At 46.3% G+C, this 18,453-nt stretch overlaps 2 protein-coding genes across 2 annotated transcripts; one reads left to right on the forward strand and one right to left on the reverse strand.

Annotated features, from left to right (window-relative positions):
* Positions 1-6,920: 6,920 nt before the first annotated feature.
* On the reverse strand, positions 6,921-13,560 carry DPM1 (dolichyl-phosphate mannosyltransferase subunit 1, catalytic). The gene is made up of 9 exons (XM_023940169.2): positions 12,690-13,560; positions 11,973-12,072; positions 11,264-11,297; positions 10,780-10,856; positions 10,654-10,679; positions 10,257-10,352; positions 9,678-9,746; positions 9,290-9,404; positions 6,921-7,302 (listed from the first exon to the last, which is right to left on the reverse strand). Exons 1-9 carry the CDS (start codon positions 12,791-12,793, stop codon positions 7,198-7,200), a joined length of 726 nt encoding a protein of 241 aa, XP_023795937.2. The 5' UTR covers positions 12,794-13,560; the 3' UTR covers positions 6,921-7,197.
* Positions 12,841-16,477, forward strand: MOCS3 (molybdenum cofactor synthesis 3). Its single transcript, XM_023940106.2, has one exon. It carries the CDS (start codon positions 12,841-12,843, stop codon positions 14,401-14,403), a length of 1,563 nt encoding a protein of 520 aa, XP_023795874.2. The 3' UTR covers positions 14,404-16,477.
* Positions 16,478-18,453: the final 1,976 nt, after the last annotated feature.

An 18,453-nucleotide genomic window follows, 5' to 3' on the forward strand; every position in this document is an offset into this window, starting at 1 on the left:
GCCCTGCCCTGCTCGGCCCTGCCCGGCCTGGCCCTCCTGCCTGGTTCGGCCCGCCCTGCCACCCCAGCCCGACGGGCCTTCGACCCGGCCTCGAGGCGGCCCGGGCCTGCCGTGCCCTTCCGTCGCAGATTGTGAGGGTGCTGAAGGGCCTGGAGCATCTCCGTGCCCAGGAAAGGCTGCGGGAGCTGGGGCTGCTCAGCCTGGAGAGGAGCCCCAGCTGAGAGGGGCCCTCAGCCCTGGCTGTCCCTCGCTGTCCCTGGGTGCAGGAGGGGCAGAGCAGTGCCCAGGTTCTGCTCCAGGCCCAGCAGCGGCACCAGAGGAACAGGCAGGGACTGAGCCCAGCAATTCCCCCTGCACAGGAGACAGAACTTCCCTGAGCAGTGCCCAGCCCTGAGCAGAGACTGGAGAGGGAGTGGAGTCTGGTTCCAGAACACTCTGGACACAGTCCGGTGCCATGTGCTCTGGGCTGCCCCTGGCCCTGCTGGAGCAGGGAGGCAGCACCAGCGGAGCCATTGAGTCCTGACCGGCCCCGGGGCTGTGCCCATCGCAGCCTGGCCGGGGCTGGCGGGGCCCAAGCCCAGGGAGGGAAGGAGGCGTCGTGTGAGGCGATGGCCATGTGGGAGCCTCGTTGGGACAGCCACTGCCAGAGGTGCCATGGACTGGGACAGTGGCATTGATCAGGGAATTCTGATTCAGAGGTGACACAGATGCTGTGTGATTCACACACTGCCACGCTCTGAAATCTGAATTTGTCACAGAACTGCAGAGTATGCTGAGCTGGAAGGCGTCCACCAGGACCATGGAGTCCAACCCCTGGCCCTGCACAGGATAGTCCCAAGAATCCCTCCATGTGCCTTCACGTTTGGGTGAATACCCTGAAAACAAGCCCAGCACCCAAAGGTGGGGCTGTGATCTGTCTGGTGAGCCCTGTGCAGGTGTGTTCACACCCTCCCACCCATGCAGAGACACTGGACGTTCCATTGTGCAGCAGAACACTGGCTCAGGACAAGACCCCACATATGATTCTTCCTGTGTGGATCATGACACTGCTCAAGATGCCTTCAGCAAATAGACAAATTCTATAGCACAGCAAGAAAGCCCTCTAGGAGTGAAAAGGATGGATGGCTTTTGTTACTTCAGAAGGACACAAGCACTTAGGGGATGAAGTAAAGTGTAATTCCCTCCATCCTCAGTATTTATGCCCTTTCTGGCTCAGTGACACACACTGGAATTCAGCCTCACAATGCTAGAAAAGAAAGTCCATTTGATTCCTTGCCTGAAGTATAGAAGCAGAGAAAAGTTATCACCAATCCTTTAGACTTCATGTAACTTAAGGATCTCTTGCATTTTCAAGTGACTGGTGTCCTGACAATCTGTACATGCTGTTTATCACAATTCACTGAAACAGTGTTTCTGAAGAGTTTAGTGACATTTTATTGTGTCTCTGAGGCTGCTTTGAGACTTTCTGGATCGCTGGGACATAGAAATCCCTTGCTCATCACTGTAAGTCACACCTAGGTTTCACTGGTTCTTCCATGGCATTTCACATCAGTGGTCATAAGAGTCAGGAATCAGAGTCTTTTTTTTTCTACATGGAAATGTAAATTAAAAAACCAGGAAATACATGAAACTTTGAAAACAAAGCTGGTGTTTTGGTGTTAAAGAGCCCCTAGAACTGAGGTCCTTTGAGAGTTCTCAGAGACGCATGTGGAATCTGTCTCAAGGAATGAAAGCAAAGAGAGCTGGTTTGCTTTTCCTATCACAACATTTTGCCTTCCAAGAGTAGGTATTTTTTCTCTGATGGCACAATTACTGAAGTATGTTTGGAAACATTTTGAAATGTCGCTAAGTCAGGACCATATCCAGAAACTCTCAATTAACTTCATGGCTGCTTGAGCCAGTCTGCTCCTGCCTAAAATACACAGCCCCAGACCTGAGCACCTTCCTATTTCAACACTATTTTATTTGTGCCATACCACTGACTACTCTTTAGCCATCACTTAATACAAAAAAATACAGCAGCTCCAGAAGAACAGCCCACAGACTTACTCTAAGGGCTGGATTTGAGTAAGCAGGAGAGACTGAAGGTTGGAGGAAATGAGTGTGATATGACAATGCAGCTGGAGATAGAAATTATATTTGATAGATATTGAAGGGAATGAACACATCATGGAGATCTGTGCAAAGGACACAACAGCTCAAACACAGAGACTTGGAATCCATACAGGAGAACTGAAGAGGCTGTTGGGCATCATTCCCTGTCCTGAATTTTGGGAGCAATGAGTAAAATGAGAAAATGAGTAAATTTGTATCTTGCTCTGTATTCTTATCAGAAGACAAGATAAGGTGAGGTTGGGATGGAGATAGAGGCAGACAGAGAGTTCCCCAAGAGCAGCAATATCAAGGAGTTTCCAGCTGGGAACATTCCCAGCCATGATGTTGATATTCAGTCCATGATTACAGTATGGAAAACCGTTTGTGAAGAGTTTAGAAAATGGAATTTGGCACGGGAGGGGATAGAAAGAAGAGTGTCAGGAGGCAGAAACACTCAGTGCACGAGAGGGGTGGTGCAGGCAGAGGTTTTTAGGGCAGGGGAGAGAACAGGAGGGAAGGGAGATGTGGCAGCAGAAGCTGGAGCAGAAGGGAGCCACTGCCTGCCTCGGGGTAAAATCTGCAATGACAAGGCTGAGAAAATGGGGGGAAGGATGAGAGTGGGTGTGAAATCAGTCCTGAATGATGGACAAGATCTTGTTCTCATTCAGCTCAGGAGGGTTGTCTTGGTGGTTTGCACAGTGTGACAGCTGTCAACAGAGAGCTGGGGAAGAAAGATGAGAGTTTACAAAGTTTGTGTGAAAAAAATTGATGGTAAAGCTAAAATTCAAGCAGTGAGGAAGGAGGAAAAAAGGAGTCTTGACATTATTTTTCTCCTGTGTGTACAGAGTGAACAAAATGAAACAGAAGTTGATGCTAATAGTCTTAATGTACTTTCTCTATTGCAGAAGTGGGTATTGTATCTCACAACACAGCCACTGGAAAAATCAGTAAAATCACTGCATTGTAAGAGACTAAACACTTCACACCAGAGGGGAGACAATTAGCACTCCCAAGCTGAATAGGTTTAATTGCACATGCTTGTGCCGCTGCTTCAGGTCAAAACTGTGCCCAGATTAATCCTAGCACTAGCTCAGGAACAATGTCATGCTTGGGTTTTATTCAAATACAAAATAATTAAGACAACTATTGGTGGTTTTACACACAACATAATAATTTATATAATAAATACAAGTAAATTAATGAGCATTAAGCCCACTGGTCTCACAATGGTCTTTAAGACTCACTAAGCCACCCAGCTCCTGTGCTGATCAGGCACTTCATCACCTGCCAGCCCTGGTGCCAGTTTCTGCTGAACAGTCAGTGCCCCACCTTGCAGGGATAACTTTCCATATTACACTTTCTGCTTTGTTGAAATCCCTCTCAGCGGCTGAGTTCTCACATCTAGTTTTGGATTAAAAGGTGCAATTTGGTTTTCTCTCTCCAGTTCCAATGTATTTCCCCTGAACAGTATCAACCGGTCTGTAAGGAAGTTTTTAATTGCCACAATGCTTGGAGAGAGAGGGTAAAATGTGGCAGGAACAGAGGAGGAAATGATGCTCAAAGTTTCTATGCTTGGCACTAGTTACTTTCCTTGCCCATTCCTCCTGCAGCATGGCACAGGGGAGCTAATAAATATGGTCTAAAGCAAGGAAGAGTGAGAAGCAGTCCTGTCCCTGCACACCCCCTGTTCCTGCTGATCCTGCTATTAGCTTTTGCCTCAGCTCTGGAATGCCAGCCACTGAAATCTGTCGCTGAAGTCATCCCTGCACTGAACTCCGCAGGCAATCTGTCACTGAATTCATTTCTGCCAAGATTTCAGTCCAGGCTTGTACTTGGGATCCTGATAGACCTTCAAATAAATATTATTGATTAGTCATCATTATTTTTTACTGTTGATATGCAGAAGGTTGTGGAGCCTTGCAGTTGGATTTCTACACAGTCCACTGGAAAATCTGTTTGATTATAGTGTTTATACTGGCAGCGAGGTTCATCTTTATTGCAAGCTGAGGTTAAAGTCTCAGATTTTGTCAAAAACCCAAAACAAAAGTTAAGCTGACTTCCCTGAACCTCAGAGCAGACAAATCCTCACCAAAGAGAGCAGCTAGGGGTCTGGGGCTGACTCTGGATTCACATTCCAGAACATAAATAGGCCGGTCCTGGGGGTGTGAGTGGTTGTCCCAGCTTCAGCATCCTCTGGGTCAGAGGCACTGAACTGCTGGGCCTTGTGCCTGACACCCTAAATCTGCTCAGGGCCAGGGAAGTCACTGGTGCCAAACCTGAATTTCCTTCTCCCCCCTGCATGAAACGTGCCTGAGCAGCTCCAGCCCTGCTCTGAACTGATGGCAGCCAGGAAGCAATTAAAGCTCCTGCTCCTGCCAGATGATTGAGTGCTTGCAGACACAGATTCCTCAGAAAGTATAATAGAGAAAGTGCATTAGCAGAGTATTTGTGCCTCCATAGGAAATGAATATGGATGTAATTAAGAAAAGCTGATTTATGTGGAACCGTAAAGCCAAGGACATAAAATGAAAAATTCTCAGTAAATGTCAAGTCAGTGTTTTGTGGTGGCCAAAACAAGGCAAGGAGAGTATTGCAATGGTATTAAGGAACTGAGAATTAAAATGCCACTATATAAATCCCTAGTTCATGAATATTTAAGACATTATATGGAGTTCCAAGCACCTGATCTCCAAAGATGATGGAAGTGCTGTTCCACTATAGTCTGTTGCTAACATTTTGAGAACAGCAAGATCACAAGGCTTTCTCTTGCTATGGAAAGCCAAACAGTTTCCATGGTGTGTGTGATGAAAGGTGTGTTTGTGTATCCCACCAAGGCAGGAAAGCCTGGGTGTTCCTAATGCTTCCCCTGTCCGTGGGATCCACGGATTAGTTCCTTTCAGAGGGGATTCCTGCAAGCAGGGGGTGCAGATTGAGATCACTTTTCCTTCTTTCAAGCACTATTGTGGTGTCTGCTCATGTCCTGGTGCCATGGAACCAGGGAAGGGGCCAGGGAAGTCACTGGTGCCAAACCTGAGTTTCCTTCTCCCCACTGCACGAAACGTGCCCGAGCAGCTCCAGCCCTGGGGTTTGTTCCTTTACAGCACTTCTTTCCCCTGATAAACCCATCACCTTTAAATATAGGGAGAAATTTCACCTATTTACCTAAAACCTGGCTGTTGCCCTGTCACATTGCAAATTCACACTGCAGCACACAAAATATTCCTGTATTGTGACCCTAATTGATATGTGAAAGCACCTTCCTCCAAACATGATCTCATCAATAAATGAAGGAATTTTACCAGGTAATTTTCATAATTAAAAAAGTAGCCATGGATTTCTAAAAGCTGAACCCTAATTCACAGCAATCAGATGATGAATAATTCATACACTGGACTTCAGTTATATATCTCTACATAAAAATGGGGAAAAGATGAACTTCATGAGGCTTAATTTGCACTCCAGCAAATGATCAGCATTATGTAAATAAACATCTAAACCCTGATTATTTGGTCATTAAAAACTTTGTAACTATTTTTAACTTAAAATAATGCTTTTTGCTATGAAACCCCCAAATGAGACATAAATAGATAAAGCCTATCTACTGCAGATTTCACTGGCCCTTAAATCCAGAGATGTATCTCAGTTTATCATTGCTCTGATTAGTCTGCAACAAACAAAATTATATGACATTTTCTGAAAAAGTACAGGCAAATGTCACAAAATGTACAGTTCAGTCACTGTGATCCAGCTACATGTGGATTCGAAACCTGCAGCTACATCTTTTATTATTTTAAAGCAAATTCTATCTGTATCTATCTGATTTGGACAGTCAGCAAAGGAGAAACTATCAGAATGTGTACAACCCCACCAGAGAACAGAGGGCTAGCTCTAAAGCAGTCTGCTAGAAAGTATTTATTTATCCAAAATAATTATTGAATTGTTTTTATCAATGTGATGGCTCTGAAATATAAATTTATCATTTATCTACAGTCTTTCTAAATTTTTTTCCTAACATTTACAACTGCATCGAGTGTGCTAAAGGAATGCAAATATGAGCCAAATGGGCAACATTTTTAAGACACTTGGTGCTTCTCCTGTTACACCATTAATTTTCTGATCCAGGTGTCCACAATCTCCACAGGTATCCACAAAAAAAAATAAATAAAAGGACATATTTTTAATATATATAAAGCCATTATCAGAAAAATCTCATCTTCCTCCCAAATGCATATTTGATTGCAAAAGCTTCATAATTCCTGAGTTCTGGCTCTATCAGGCCATGAAACAAAAAGTTGAATTGCTCAGTTCGTACCTCCTTCCTCAGGATCTGGAGCAAATACAGACTTGACCTTGCAAACTGGTACTTGACAGAAGGAAAAAATCTGCATTATCCACCCTGAAGTCTTCTGTTCCCCAAAACCTGGTGAGGTCCCATTTCACAGACTCTAAATATGTTTAGTTTCTAAAGAAGGGAAGGACTCATCTGCTTCTGGACAAACGCACAGAATACAAAATTATTCCACACATACGGTTCCCTTTCCCATCCAAAGAATATTCCTTCTTTCCAGTCTAGGCACAAACCACTGAATTCTGATTTCCTCTTAAACTGCCCCAGCCATGAGCAGTTCTTTGGAGCTGCTTCATGACAATGTGTGCATGTGCTGAGTGAAAGAAAGGACACTAATTACTATCTGTTTAAATTAATATCTACAAACCACAGCACAAAGACAGGACACATTCCAGGGTTTTTTTGGTCCTTGCTCATCTTTATTTCAAAATGACCCTTAGCTTCTGCTGACTAATAATTCATTTCCAAATGCAAAAGGTCATTTAGCTTTGTGTTCTTTATTGACTTAATTATTTTTACAAAAATAGAAAAGCGTTAGTCTTTATTAATTTTTGGTTTAACATACAATCCATCTCTGTAGGAAGGAACATTCTGGGCTGCAGGATGTTTGATTTATTGTTGACAGTTGTTTAATTATTAGGTCATAGCAGGTCTTCTGGCCACCACACAAATTATCCAGCTTATGCTATTGTATGTTTAAATCTACACAGGTGTCAGAAAATGTTTATCTAGAAAAATTACTTTAGGATGAACTCTCAGGTCGTAGCAAACAAGGTCAAGAGCCCCTTTAGGAAGGAGACAATTTCATTGCCTCCCAGTTTGGATTCTCCATAGACACGGTCCACAAACGAGATGGGAACCTGTTGAAACAAGCAAAATCATTTTTGAGGTTCAAAACTGAAACCATGAGAAATTCTGTAAACAAAAGAACAGCCTTTGAGCTGGAGCTTGTTCAGGCATGGGGAGGAGGCAAGCACCAGGCTGGCTCCTTTGTGTCAGCTCCCACCGGGGCCCTGAATAGTGCCCCATAGCTGGGGAGCACGGAATGACTTGGTTTATCACCTTTAAAGCTGATCCAAAGATATTACTCATGGCTGCATGATCCACCCAGGCAGTTCACAAAGCCTCCAGCATTTCCTTGTCAGCCAAACTCGGAGCCTTTGAGTCAGTGCCTCAGGAAGCACAGAACAGCTCAACCTCACCCTGCCTGGGAGGTGACTTCAGAACATGGCAGTGCCTATTGTACAAGACCTGTTTTTATCAGTCTTTGGCCATTCTATAGATCATCTGCAGGATTTACGGGCATTTAACACATAAATTGTGGTCTCCTTCACAAAGTGACGCTGTCCAGATAAACTCCTGAGATGTTGGGAATGTTCTGCTTTCACTCCTCTGGGCACACACAAGGGACACGTGACAGGACATTCTGCCAACCCTGTGTTGGAATATTCAACCATTTCCATCATGTTTGTCTGCAAAATTGAAATACTACAGGAACTAAAATAAAGAACTTCAATTGCAAAAGGCACTAAAATAATTGGCTTGGTGTTTTGCTGGCAATGTCAACCAGGAATCACCTGGCAAGAGGAACACACCAAATCCCCAGCCCCCATGTGCCAGAGGGTCTCACAATTCCAGCAGGTCAGGCCAGGACAAGAAGATGGGAAGAAGATGGCCAGAAAGGCAGGCAGAGACTCAGCAGTGACTCTGCTGTCTTAGCAGTGTGGCACAAGTGGCATTTCCTGACCAGGATGAAGAATAGTTAGTATCTCATCTAATGGGGGGCTCCAGTGTTACCCTTCAGCACTGGAATTAAGCACTGAGTTGTTTCTGGACTTCTGCCTTCCTTGCACAAGAGGTTCTATCACTGGTCTCACAGGCAGCATTTCCCAAGTGCTGGAGGACACTGCACACCTAGTGAAGGCCAGCAAAACAAGAGAGATGTGTGTGCAACTCTTCAGGTACAGCCTGTGTCAGCTCTCAACAGCCATTTATTCTTTTAAACTGGCAGAGTTCAATCTCAATTCTCAACTTTGCTGAAGAAATATTTTTCCCTGGGATGCTGCTCCTCACGTAAAAAAGGTGGAAGAAAAGAGCTGCTTTGTTGTGAGGAAATGCTCTACTCTGTGTCGATGGAGAAATGCCACACATGAAGTTTAGAGAGAGAAGTACAAGCACCAGAATTCTCTGACAATTCATAGTCCTGGAAACGAGGATGAAGAACTGGCTCTGAGATGCTCCTGCAGAGAGATTCCCAGTGAATCATCTTTAAAGAGACCAGCAAGAGCAATTCAATGAAATAAAAAAGGCAGCAGACTGCTGGAGATAGAGAATCTAACAATTGCATGGAGTTTTTTCATTGACTGTAGACAGCACATTCAAAGAGTTTAGAAGCAGAAAGTTGAGAGAGCTGAAAAGTTGGAAAATAACAAGGCAATAATTGACAGAGAACGAATCTGAAATAGAATCAGGCTGCTGGAGAAAATGAAATGATTTGTAAAGACTTGAGTAGAGATGTCAGTACAATAGGAAGCAGGGAAGAAAAGGCTCGGAGCAGCTTTGTGGTGTTTTTTGACTTCTTTCCCTCCTTTGAAGAGCCTTGTAAAATTGTGTGCTGCTGAAGGAATGGCAAGAGGAAGAGGGGAAGGATCTGAGAAGCCAGGGGAATAAACAACTGCAACTTCAGGTTTGGCATTCACCTGACAAAGCTGGAAAAATAGAAATCTACACATGTAGTTTCTTTGTATTAATTTGAAAATCCTGGCTGCTTCTTGGAAGTCCCCAGAAGTCAGGAATCTGTGTCCCTTGCCAGGGAGGCACAGGGTGCCTCTCCCAGCTTGCCCATACCTCTCCAATGGTGAATCCCAACTGCCTAGCCCGGACAATCATCTCCATCTGGAAGACGTATCCTTTGGAAACACACTTCTCCATCAGCTTCTGTAAGACTTCTTTTCTGTACAACCTGTAAACAATTCCAAAGGAAATCAAATCTGAAGCCTGGAATTTAGATGTCCAGGCAGCGTGTAGGAATCTGAACTGCAATCACTCAGCTCATTACTATTTATAAAACTCTCTGCCGAGGTCATGGGAGCAGCAGCTCTTGCAATCCAATCCAGTGTTTCTTCCACCCTTTCCAAACAGATTTCACAGTCCACAGTAAAGGTCTGTTCTTACTCCAGTTCCTTGTCCAGCAGTTTCTTAATTAAACATTAGGAATTGCAAACCAGATCCCTACCTGAAACTCCCTGTCAGATCTGATGCCCCCGGTCTCAGCAAGACCTGAGTCAGAAAATTGGCTCCACGGCTGTGAAAGAGAACATCAGAGTTGTTTAGTACAAAAAGATGGGCACTTACTCCAGCCATTAAAAAGCAGGAACAATCCAAATCCAGTCCCTGTGATACCACCTGCAGTTCAGACTGTAACACAGCTTGTGCTCCAGCTTCTCTGCAGGATAAATAATGTTCTCTGGGAGGGACAGGAGCACTCCAGCTGTGAGGCTGAGCTGTCCCTCACACCTGCCAGCTCTCAGAGTCCCAGCTTGTTCCCTGGATGATGGAACTGGCTGTCTGTCCCAACCTGAGGCCACTGTTCAGCCCATTTCCCAAGCCCACCCATGCCATTCCAGTTCTTCCTGGTGGATTTGAACCAAAGAACCCAGCAGTGGTGGGTGCTTCTGCTATTCAGGGTGGGTCTGCAATGCCCAGCAGGTACAGCAGCTCTGGGGACTAAAGAGTTCAGCTTACAGGGATGGACTATTTGGAATTATTATTCACAAGTAACAAATTTCTGTGTAAAGAGCTGAAAAGTACTAACCTGATTAACTTTCTTTTCAAATCCCAGCCATACACTCCTCCATTTCCTTTATATCTTGTTCCAGATACAATATCAAAATTGCCTTCTTTCTGCTTTCTATGAACAATTGGTTTTATCAGAAAAACTGAAGGAATGTTTCACAGTACAAATTTCAAAGTAAGAACAATCATTCTTTCAGTACAAAATCTGTATTTTACAAACTTCTGAACAAATAAGAAGAGAGGAAAGCAATAGTTCGGGCAGCTATGAACATTATTCAAACAGCTGTTAACTGTCTTATAAAGAGCTACTTCAGGGAATCTTATAATTATCTTTTACCCATTATAGCATAGAATTTCATAGGCTGCCTCAAAAATAATTTATAAAGATCAACTTTCATACTATAATTGGCACCTACCTGATAAACTCTGGAATAAATTTTGGCTGAAATGAAAAGAAGACAGATGAGAAAAAAGGGTGGGGGTAAAACAACAGCAGTCACTGCAAACTGAGTTGTAACAGAGTACACAGAACACAGCCTTACGTGGTGGGAGAGGTCAGCATCCATAATAACAATGAAATTCCCAGTGGCATACTTCATTCCATGGATGTAAGCAGTGCCTGATGGAAACAGAAATAATTGCCCTCGCTCTTTTAACATGGAAATGCACAGGGAAACTTCACTTGAGGATGGGTCACTACTTGAAATGCCATTCCCAAAGCAGCAGGCACACTCAGGAGCCACAGGAAACAGGATGGGCTCCAATGGGCTCACTGCCCATTGTGTGCCCAGCGTGCAGGGCAGGAGGGAGGATCTGCCCTGAGCTCCTGGGGGACGTTTTAGAAACACACTGGGAGGTTTATGTGCATTTTAAAGGCTTGTTTGTTCACAGCAACTTGATGAAAATGTGTTTCTGCTTTTGGGCTTTGCTGTGATTTTTTTTCTGGACTTTTATACACTTGATCAGTCAAAGTATCCAGCAGATTCTTTTGTTTGTTTTTACTAATCAGAGTTAATAAAGACTTACCCAGTCCCAGCTTCCTTGCTCTGGGTCTCAGAAGCTACAGGAGATATAGAAAACACATAAATTACTTCACATACAGTTTTTAAGAAAACTCTAAAACTAAAAATTTTTTTTTTTCTTAAAACAATCTTCATAAATGCAACTTAATCCAGAAATACTTTTAAAAACTTGGCATTTATGCAGTAACAGACTGAAAAAGTATCTGACTGCCACTAAGTAAATGACAGCATCTGGTATATAACTGAGGGTTATGCAGTAATACATTACATAGATTAAAAAAATAAATAAAAAAATATCCTGTTCTTGAGGAATGCAATGAGACAGATTAAAAATAAATCATAAGCCCAGCCCAGCTTTCATCTTTCCGATATCCTTACTCCTGCAGTCAATTAAAATTCAATTAAATCTTATCCAAACCCCATCTTTCCCTCAGGCCTGCAGCAAGCAGAGCAACACTCACCAGTCATTGCTCAGGAGCACACAGCAATGCACCAAGGATCGACAGCATTCGGCAAACAATTCATGCTTTTGCATTTTTGGTCAGAATACACATTGTCAACTATCATGACCTTACACTTGGTGTACAACAGCTTGTTTAAGGATGTAAAGAAAGTACAGAACCCAGGGAACCCACCCCAGTCCTCAAGAACTTATAGTACTTTCCAACACAAAAAAAAAATAGCAAAAAAATGTTACCGAATACACAACTCACTATTTTATCTGATCCATATATTTTTTCCAGTTGCCGAGCAACTTCCTGTGTGCCATCCGGGCTTCCATCATCTACGATGATAATTTCAAAGTCGATCCCACTGAAACGAGAACGGTTTGGCGATGGCCGGGCGGGGGCTGCCCAGGGAGGTTGGGAGCATCCCCGGGGGTGTCCCGGGAAGGGCTGCAGGTGGCACTCGGTGTCGTTCCCATTGGGAACGGCTAGAAAGAACGACACAAACTCTCAAGGGAGTTTCAACACGAGAATTCCCCTAGTTTATTGCTTCAGACTTGTCTTATAGACAGATACGTGGGAAGGTACAGAAAGGAAACTCTTACTGGTTAGCAAAGTGCTACATTACCATCATTGGTCAGGGGTACTCTGCCCCCCTGGCCTTCTCCTGCAAGGGAAAACAAGAGGCTGCAAAACAACACCTGCAAGGCTGTTTAGCGTCCCTGAGAATTGTTTTGAAATCCTCCTTTGAATTTCTCAGGCTAGCTTCTCAGGCAGGACTGAGAGGCCATGGGCCTGCAGTTTCTGCAGCTCCCTGCAGCCTGTTCCAAAGCCAGCATCCATAACTCGGTGCTGGGGACAGGGCGGGGATGGGGCCCGCCTGGGATCGGATGGGCTGGGAGGGATTTTCCGGCGCCGTGCGGCCCGGGAGCCGGGCATCCCGCAGCCCCACACGGGCCCTGTCCCCGCCGCGGTGTGCGGTACCTGTCGCTGAGGGTGCGCGCCAGCAGCCACACGACGAGGGGCAGGTTGTCGCGCTCGTTGTAGGTGGGCAGCAGCACGGAGACGCGCTCGGGGCCCCGCGCCATGGCGGAAGTGACGCGCCGGAAGCGGCGGGGCCGGGCCGGGCGCGGCCATGGCGGGCGCGGCGGCGGCGCGGCTCCGGGCCGAGATCCGCCGGCGGGAGCGGGAGCTGCGCGGGCTCCGGGAGCGGCTGGCGGCGGAGCTGGCGCGGGGGGACGCGGCCGAGCAGGAGGAGGACGGAGAGCGGGAGCAGGAGGAGGGAGCCCGCGGGCCGGCGCGGGGGGACGCGGGCGATGCCGAGGACGAGGACGGAGCCCGCGGGCCGCGGCAGCCCCCGGCGGCCGAGCCGGAGCGGGGGGACTCGGGGGATGCCGACGAGGAGGATGAGGACGATGAGGACGAGGAGGGAGCCCCGGGCTTCCCCGCGGAGCTGCCGCCGCTGCCGGCGCGCTCGGCGCTGAGCGCGGCCGAGATCCTGCGCTACAGCCGGCAGCTGGTGCTGCCCGAGCTGGGCGTGCGGGGCCAGCTGCGCCTGGCGCGGAGCTCCGTGCTCGTGGTGGGCTGCGGCGGGCTGGGCTGTCCGCTGGCTCAGTACCTGGCGGCGGCCGGCGTGGGCCGCCTGGGGCTGCTGGATCACGACGTGGTGGAGACGAGCAACCTGCAGCGGCAGGTGCTGCACGGCGAGGCGCGGCGCGGCCGGCCCAAGGCGCGCTCGGCGGCCGCGGCGCTGCGGCGGCTGAACTCGGCCGTGCAGTACGTGCCGTACCGGGGCCGGCTGCGGCCGCGCTCCGCGCTGCGCCTCGTGCGCCAGTACGACATCGTGGCCGACTGCTCCGACAACGTCCCCACCCGCTACCTGGTGAGCGACGCCTGCGTGCTGGCCGGCAAGCCGCTGGTGTCCGGCAGCGCCCTGCGCCTCGAGGGGCAGCTCGTGGTGTACAACCACGGCGGCGGGCCCTGCTACCGCTGCCTGTTCCCCCAGCCGCCCCCGGCCGACGCCGTCACCAACTGCGCCGATGGCGGAGTGCTGGGCGTCGTCACCGGCATCATCGGCTGCATGCAGGCGCTGGAGGTGCTGAAGATCGCCTCGGGAATGGGCTCCTCCTTCAGCCGCTGCATGCTGATGTTCGACGCCCTGGAGGGGAGGTTCCGCAACATCAAGCTGCGGCCGAGGAAAGCGGACTGTGCGGCGTGCGGGGACAGCCCCAGCATCACCTGCCTGCAGGACTACGAGGCGTTCTGCGGCTCCTCCGCCACCGACAAGTGCCGGAGCTTGCGGCTGCTGCCCAGCGGGGACAGGATCTCCGTGCAGCGCTACAAGGAGCTGCTGGATGCGCGGCTCCCGCACCTGCTGCTGGATGTGCGGCCGCAGGTGGAGGTGGAGATCTGCCGCCTGGAGCACGCTCTGCACATCCCGCTGAGGAAGCTGCAGGACAAAGATGAAGAATCTCTGCGGCGTTTGCAAAAGAGGATTTGCGAGGAAAAGCAGGGAACTGATGACCAAACCTCTCTCCCTGTGTATGTTGTTTGCAAGTTGGGAAACGATTCCCAGAAGGCTGTGAAAATTCTGCAGGAGTTACCTGCCAAAGAATTCGGTTCTGTGTTGGTTAAGGATATTAAAGGGGGGCTCATGGCTTGGGCCACTAAAATTGACTCGACCTTTCCTCAGTACTAGAATTTTAAATGGTGAAAAAAACCCCCACGTTTTCAGAGTAAGTTCTGGAGGGTTCCATCTCCTCTGTGTGATGGCTGTATGACGTGGAAAAACCAAACACAAATACCATACTGCGTTTTTATGTTGCCTTTTTTTTCCCCCCAAGAAAAATGTGTATTTTTGTAGCTGATTATTTTTATAAAAATGTAAATCCATGCAAGTTGAAAGAAATATGTTCCTTGGTTATGATTTAATAGTAAAAACTTGGCATAACTACTTGTGCATGTGATGATGGAGAATATCCTAATGAGCAATTCTAACCTGGAAAACAACAAAACACAGAAATCACGTTATTACTCGGTCTCCAAACTGCTTAACAAATTGAAACAGTGCATGAAATGAATAAAAAAAGAATTACTGTTAATCTCTAGCTGGTCTGTAGCACTATTAATCTGTCACAGGGAATTGCCAGGACAGCACTCATGGGACCATGGTGGTCAACACCTTTCAATTCTCTGTAGAAACCGTGTGTATTTATGGACTAGAACGGCACCAGGGTGCTAAGAACCTCCAGAGCCAGCCATCCTCGTTTGTTGGATGGCAAAGCAGTGGATTCCCCAGCTTCAATAGAGGAACTGAGCTCAATGCTAATAAGACAGAAGTTTGACCCTGGAAAATCTGTAAAACAGACAGAAAATGCTTTTATCAGTGCTTAGAAGATTTCAGAGATAATGAGGAGGTGAGAGAGGGAAAACCAGATATTTTTTCTCCCTCCAAGCACAAAGACCTGTTTCCTGAGCTGCTCCCTGCTGCTGAGGCAGTTGCAGCTCCCCAGATGAATTTGCTCTGGCCAGTTGGTGCTGGCACAAAGAGCTCTGCACATCTGAGGAGTGGCTGTACTTAACTGAATGAAAAGAAATAGAAATAAATAGCTTCTCAACAGAGTTGCCTGAGGCCTCATCACCTCAGTGTAGTAATTATCTCATATTAATTGAGGTATGGATTTCTTTACTTCCTGAGTGGGAAAAGAACACCTGTCATGACTAATCTTCACATTGTACTGGGGGAAAAAAAAAGAACAGTACCATTATAATTAGTAGTTGAAAAGATGTATTTTGGTAAAATAAGTTTGAGAACAGCCACACTCCCAGCTGTATTATAACATGCCATGGTTCCAGCAATGGCAGTCTCATGAGGGAACAGTAGTGGGTTTGTAAACAGAGCCAGATCTTGCAGTTCAGAGGACAATGAGAAGATGAAAGGCCAGGACTTAGAATAAACATCAGTGTTTGTGGTGCGTGCCCAGGAGTCACTGGGTTGTGGAGGCACAGCTCAGTCACAATGTCAGGATTCTGGGGGTTTCCTCTCTTGGGAATTAGAAACCAGGGGGGCTTGTTTGAAATGCCTGACCTGGGTGTAAATTTTTCTGTCTTCGCTGTGATTTCTTCACTGTGATGTCAAGAAGAGACTGGAATGTGAAAGGCAGCAGTAGCAGTAATTCTGGAATACCCACAGTGGCTGCTGTGTCACACGTCCCTCTGGCCTGACAAAGGGATTCTTTTCAGTCATTCCAGGCAAGGTGAACCCAAGGATCTGGGGACAAGGGGAAAACTCCTTGATTCTAAATCTGAGTGTGTAGAAATTGTGTGTGAAGTCTTTTCCCTTGTTCCAAGATTGTCTTGCCTCTGTTCTGTAAATGCAGCCCTTGGCAGTGCTGGACTCTGAAACAGGCTGAACAATCAAGGGTCATAAAATAATCAAACCCAAACCATTCTTTTTTTTGCAGGCTTATCTTTTGTTTTGACTCGCTTTAATTCTTGAACTCTAAATGTGTAGTGGTTTCTCTGTTCACTGGAAGAAATTCTATTTAGAATTTTGAAGAGAAGCACTAAAACTTAACGATTTGTATTGCTGCCAAAGCCCTGTTGCAGTGTTGGGGTGTGCTGACATTGTGAATGAGGAGGAGCTGCTCTGGCCAAGGAGCTCTGAGTGGCTGGGCTGGGTTATCAGCAGAGGTCAGGACAAGATCTTGTCCTTCACCCTCGGTGTCACGGGGTTGCATTTTCTAATAAAAACTTAACTGTTCAAAACAAAACTTTGTATTAGGTCCTTAAAATACTCCAAGCATATGTTTGTCCTTTTATTTTAATGCAAAAGCTTTGAGCTGTCCTTTGTGAAGCTACAGAAAGAATAATGTGAGGGCTGTGTGCTAGGTGGCACTGCAAGTTAATAAACCACAGCACTGCCGAGCTTGAGAGATTCAATTCAAGCTTAGCAAGACCTGAAACCCCTTGTACAAATCCATCATTGTGCAGATCTTTTGGAAAAAAAAAAAACAGGGAAAGAAAATAAAATGGAGATGAATATTAACATGGATTAGGGTAGCAAAATTTGGAGCAATGTAAACAATGGGAAAATGCACACACAAATTGGTTTGTGGCATTAACCTTTTGTGGTTTTGTGTTGCTTGGTTCAATATACCAGCCCTGCTGCTTTACATCACTCTGCAGCTTCAACATCTTGGTGGGAAAATGTGTGCAGGGCAGGAAAAGAAGCAGAGAAAAGCAGAATAAGGCAAAAGACAGAGAAGAAATGCAGAGTTTACAAAGTTTTACTCTTCACTCCTCTGGTGCACATCACTTTTCCCCCAGACTCTGTGCATGATACATTGAAATCTTACTGCAGTGAGCAGGTTCCAAGGAACCAAATTAATAATGATGTTCTGGAACAGTTGTAATAGCTTAAATTGATGGACTGTAGGACTTGGACAAGGCAGTGGGGCATTGCACCTGCTCTGATTTGAGCACTGACAAAACTGCAGCCTCTGTGCTCCCTTGAAGCAGCAAAGCAACTGGGACACTCTGCTCTCACCACAGGCAAGGAAAATCCCCTCTGTTTGCCCATTCTCCAGGATTTTATCAATGACTGCTCATTTGATCTTGTCTTTACAATACTTTCCATGAGATTGATTCAGAGGCAGCTGAAATGTATCTGTGCTGCTTTGCCCTCTTGTTCTTTTCATTGTGAAGTATCTGCAGTTCTGAGAACCAAGAGTTTGGTTCTCAAGGTGTTGGTGCTGTTGCTTGGAGACCAAATCCCTGCTGGTGAAGAAAGGTTATCTCCAAATTTAGAATGGCTCCTTAGCAATTTGACTGGGAAATGAAGTGTCTTAGGGAAATGGGCATTTACCTGCCCGAAGGAGGACTGAAGGAGTCATGGAATCACAGGATGGTTTGGGTGGGAAGGACCTCATCTCATCCCAACCCACCTTCCACCATCCCAGGCTGCTCCAAGCCCTGTCCAACCTGGCCTGGGACACTTCCAGGGATCCAGGGGCAGCCACAGCTTCTCTGGGCACCCTGTGCCAGGGCCTGCCCACCCTCACATTAATAAAAATCTTCCATATCATTAGTTTGTATCTCTCAGTTTAAATCAATTCCCCTTGTCCTATTGCCACAGGCCCTGCTGTAAAGTTCTCATTTTGTGAAACACTTCTAACTAAGGGTTAGAAATTCTTAAAAATCAATAAAATGTTTAAACTCATCCTTTTATATCTGTGTTTATATGGACACATAGGTATGTGCACACCCAGAGGTGTGTTCCAGATGGGGACAGAGATGTTTTAAGCAGAATTTATAGAAGCCATTTCCAGCTCTTGCGTGTTGTCATTCCAAACGTGCTTCTGAAACCGCTCTCAGTTTCACTTTACTACTGGAGTAGTGGGAGGTAGCAGGTGTGACAGTGATTGGAACTCATTAAAACACTTTATAGCTGCTTTCTCATCCTCAATTAGATTACTATCTTTTTTTAAAAAAAATAACTTGAAGTAGATTCTGTCGTTTCTTTTATAAATAAAACCCTAACTTTACTTACCAGGCTGCTCTTGTACGAGTGATGGAGATGTTTACATTGCCCATGAAACTTTGAAAACCTTAATTTTAGTCAGATAATGTTGCATTAGCCTTTTGAAAAGTATCACTTACCAATATTGCAACCAAATAAACGCTGCATAAATATTATTAGGAGTTTCACACTTGCCAGAAGTGATGGTGATGGAATCTTCATCCTCGT

This window comes from Cyanistes caeruleus, chromosome 16 (assembly GCF_971803275.1).
Source record: "Cyanistes caeruleus chromosome 16, bCyaCae1.hap1.1, whole genome shotgun sequence".
NCBI classification, from domain to species: domain Eukaryota; kingdom Metazoa; phylum Chordata; class Aves; order Passeriformes; family Paridae; genus Cyanistes; species Cyanistes caeruleus.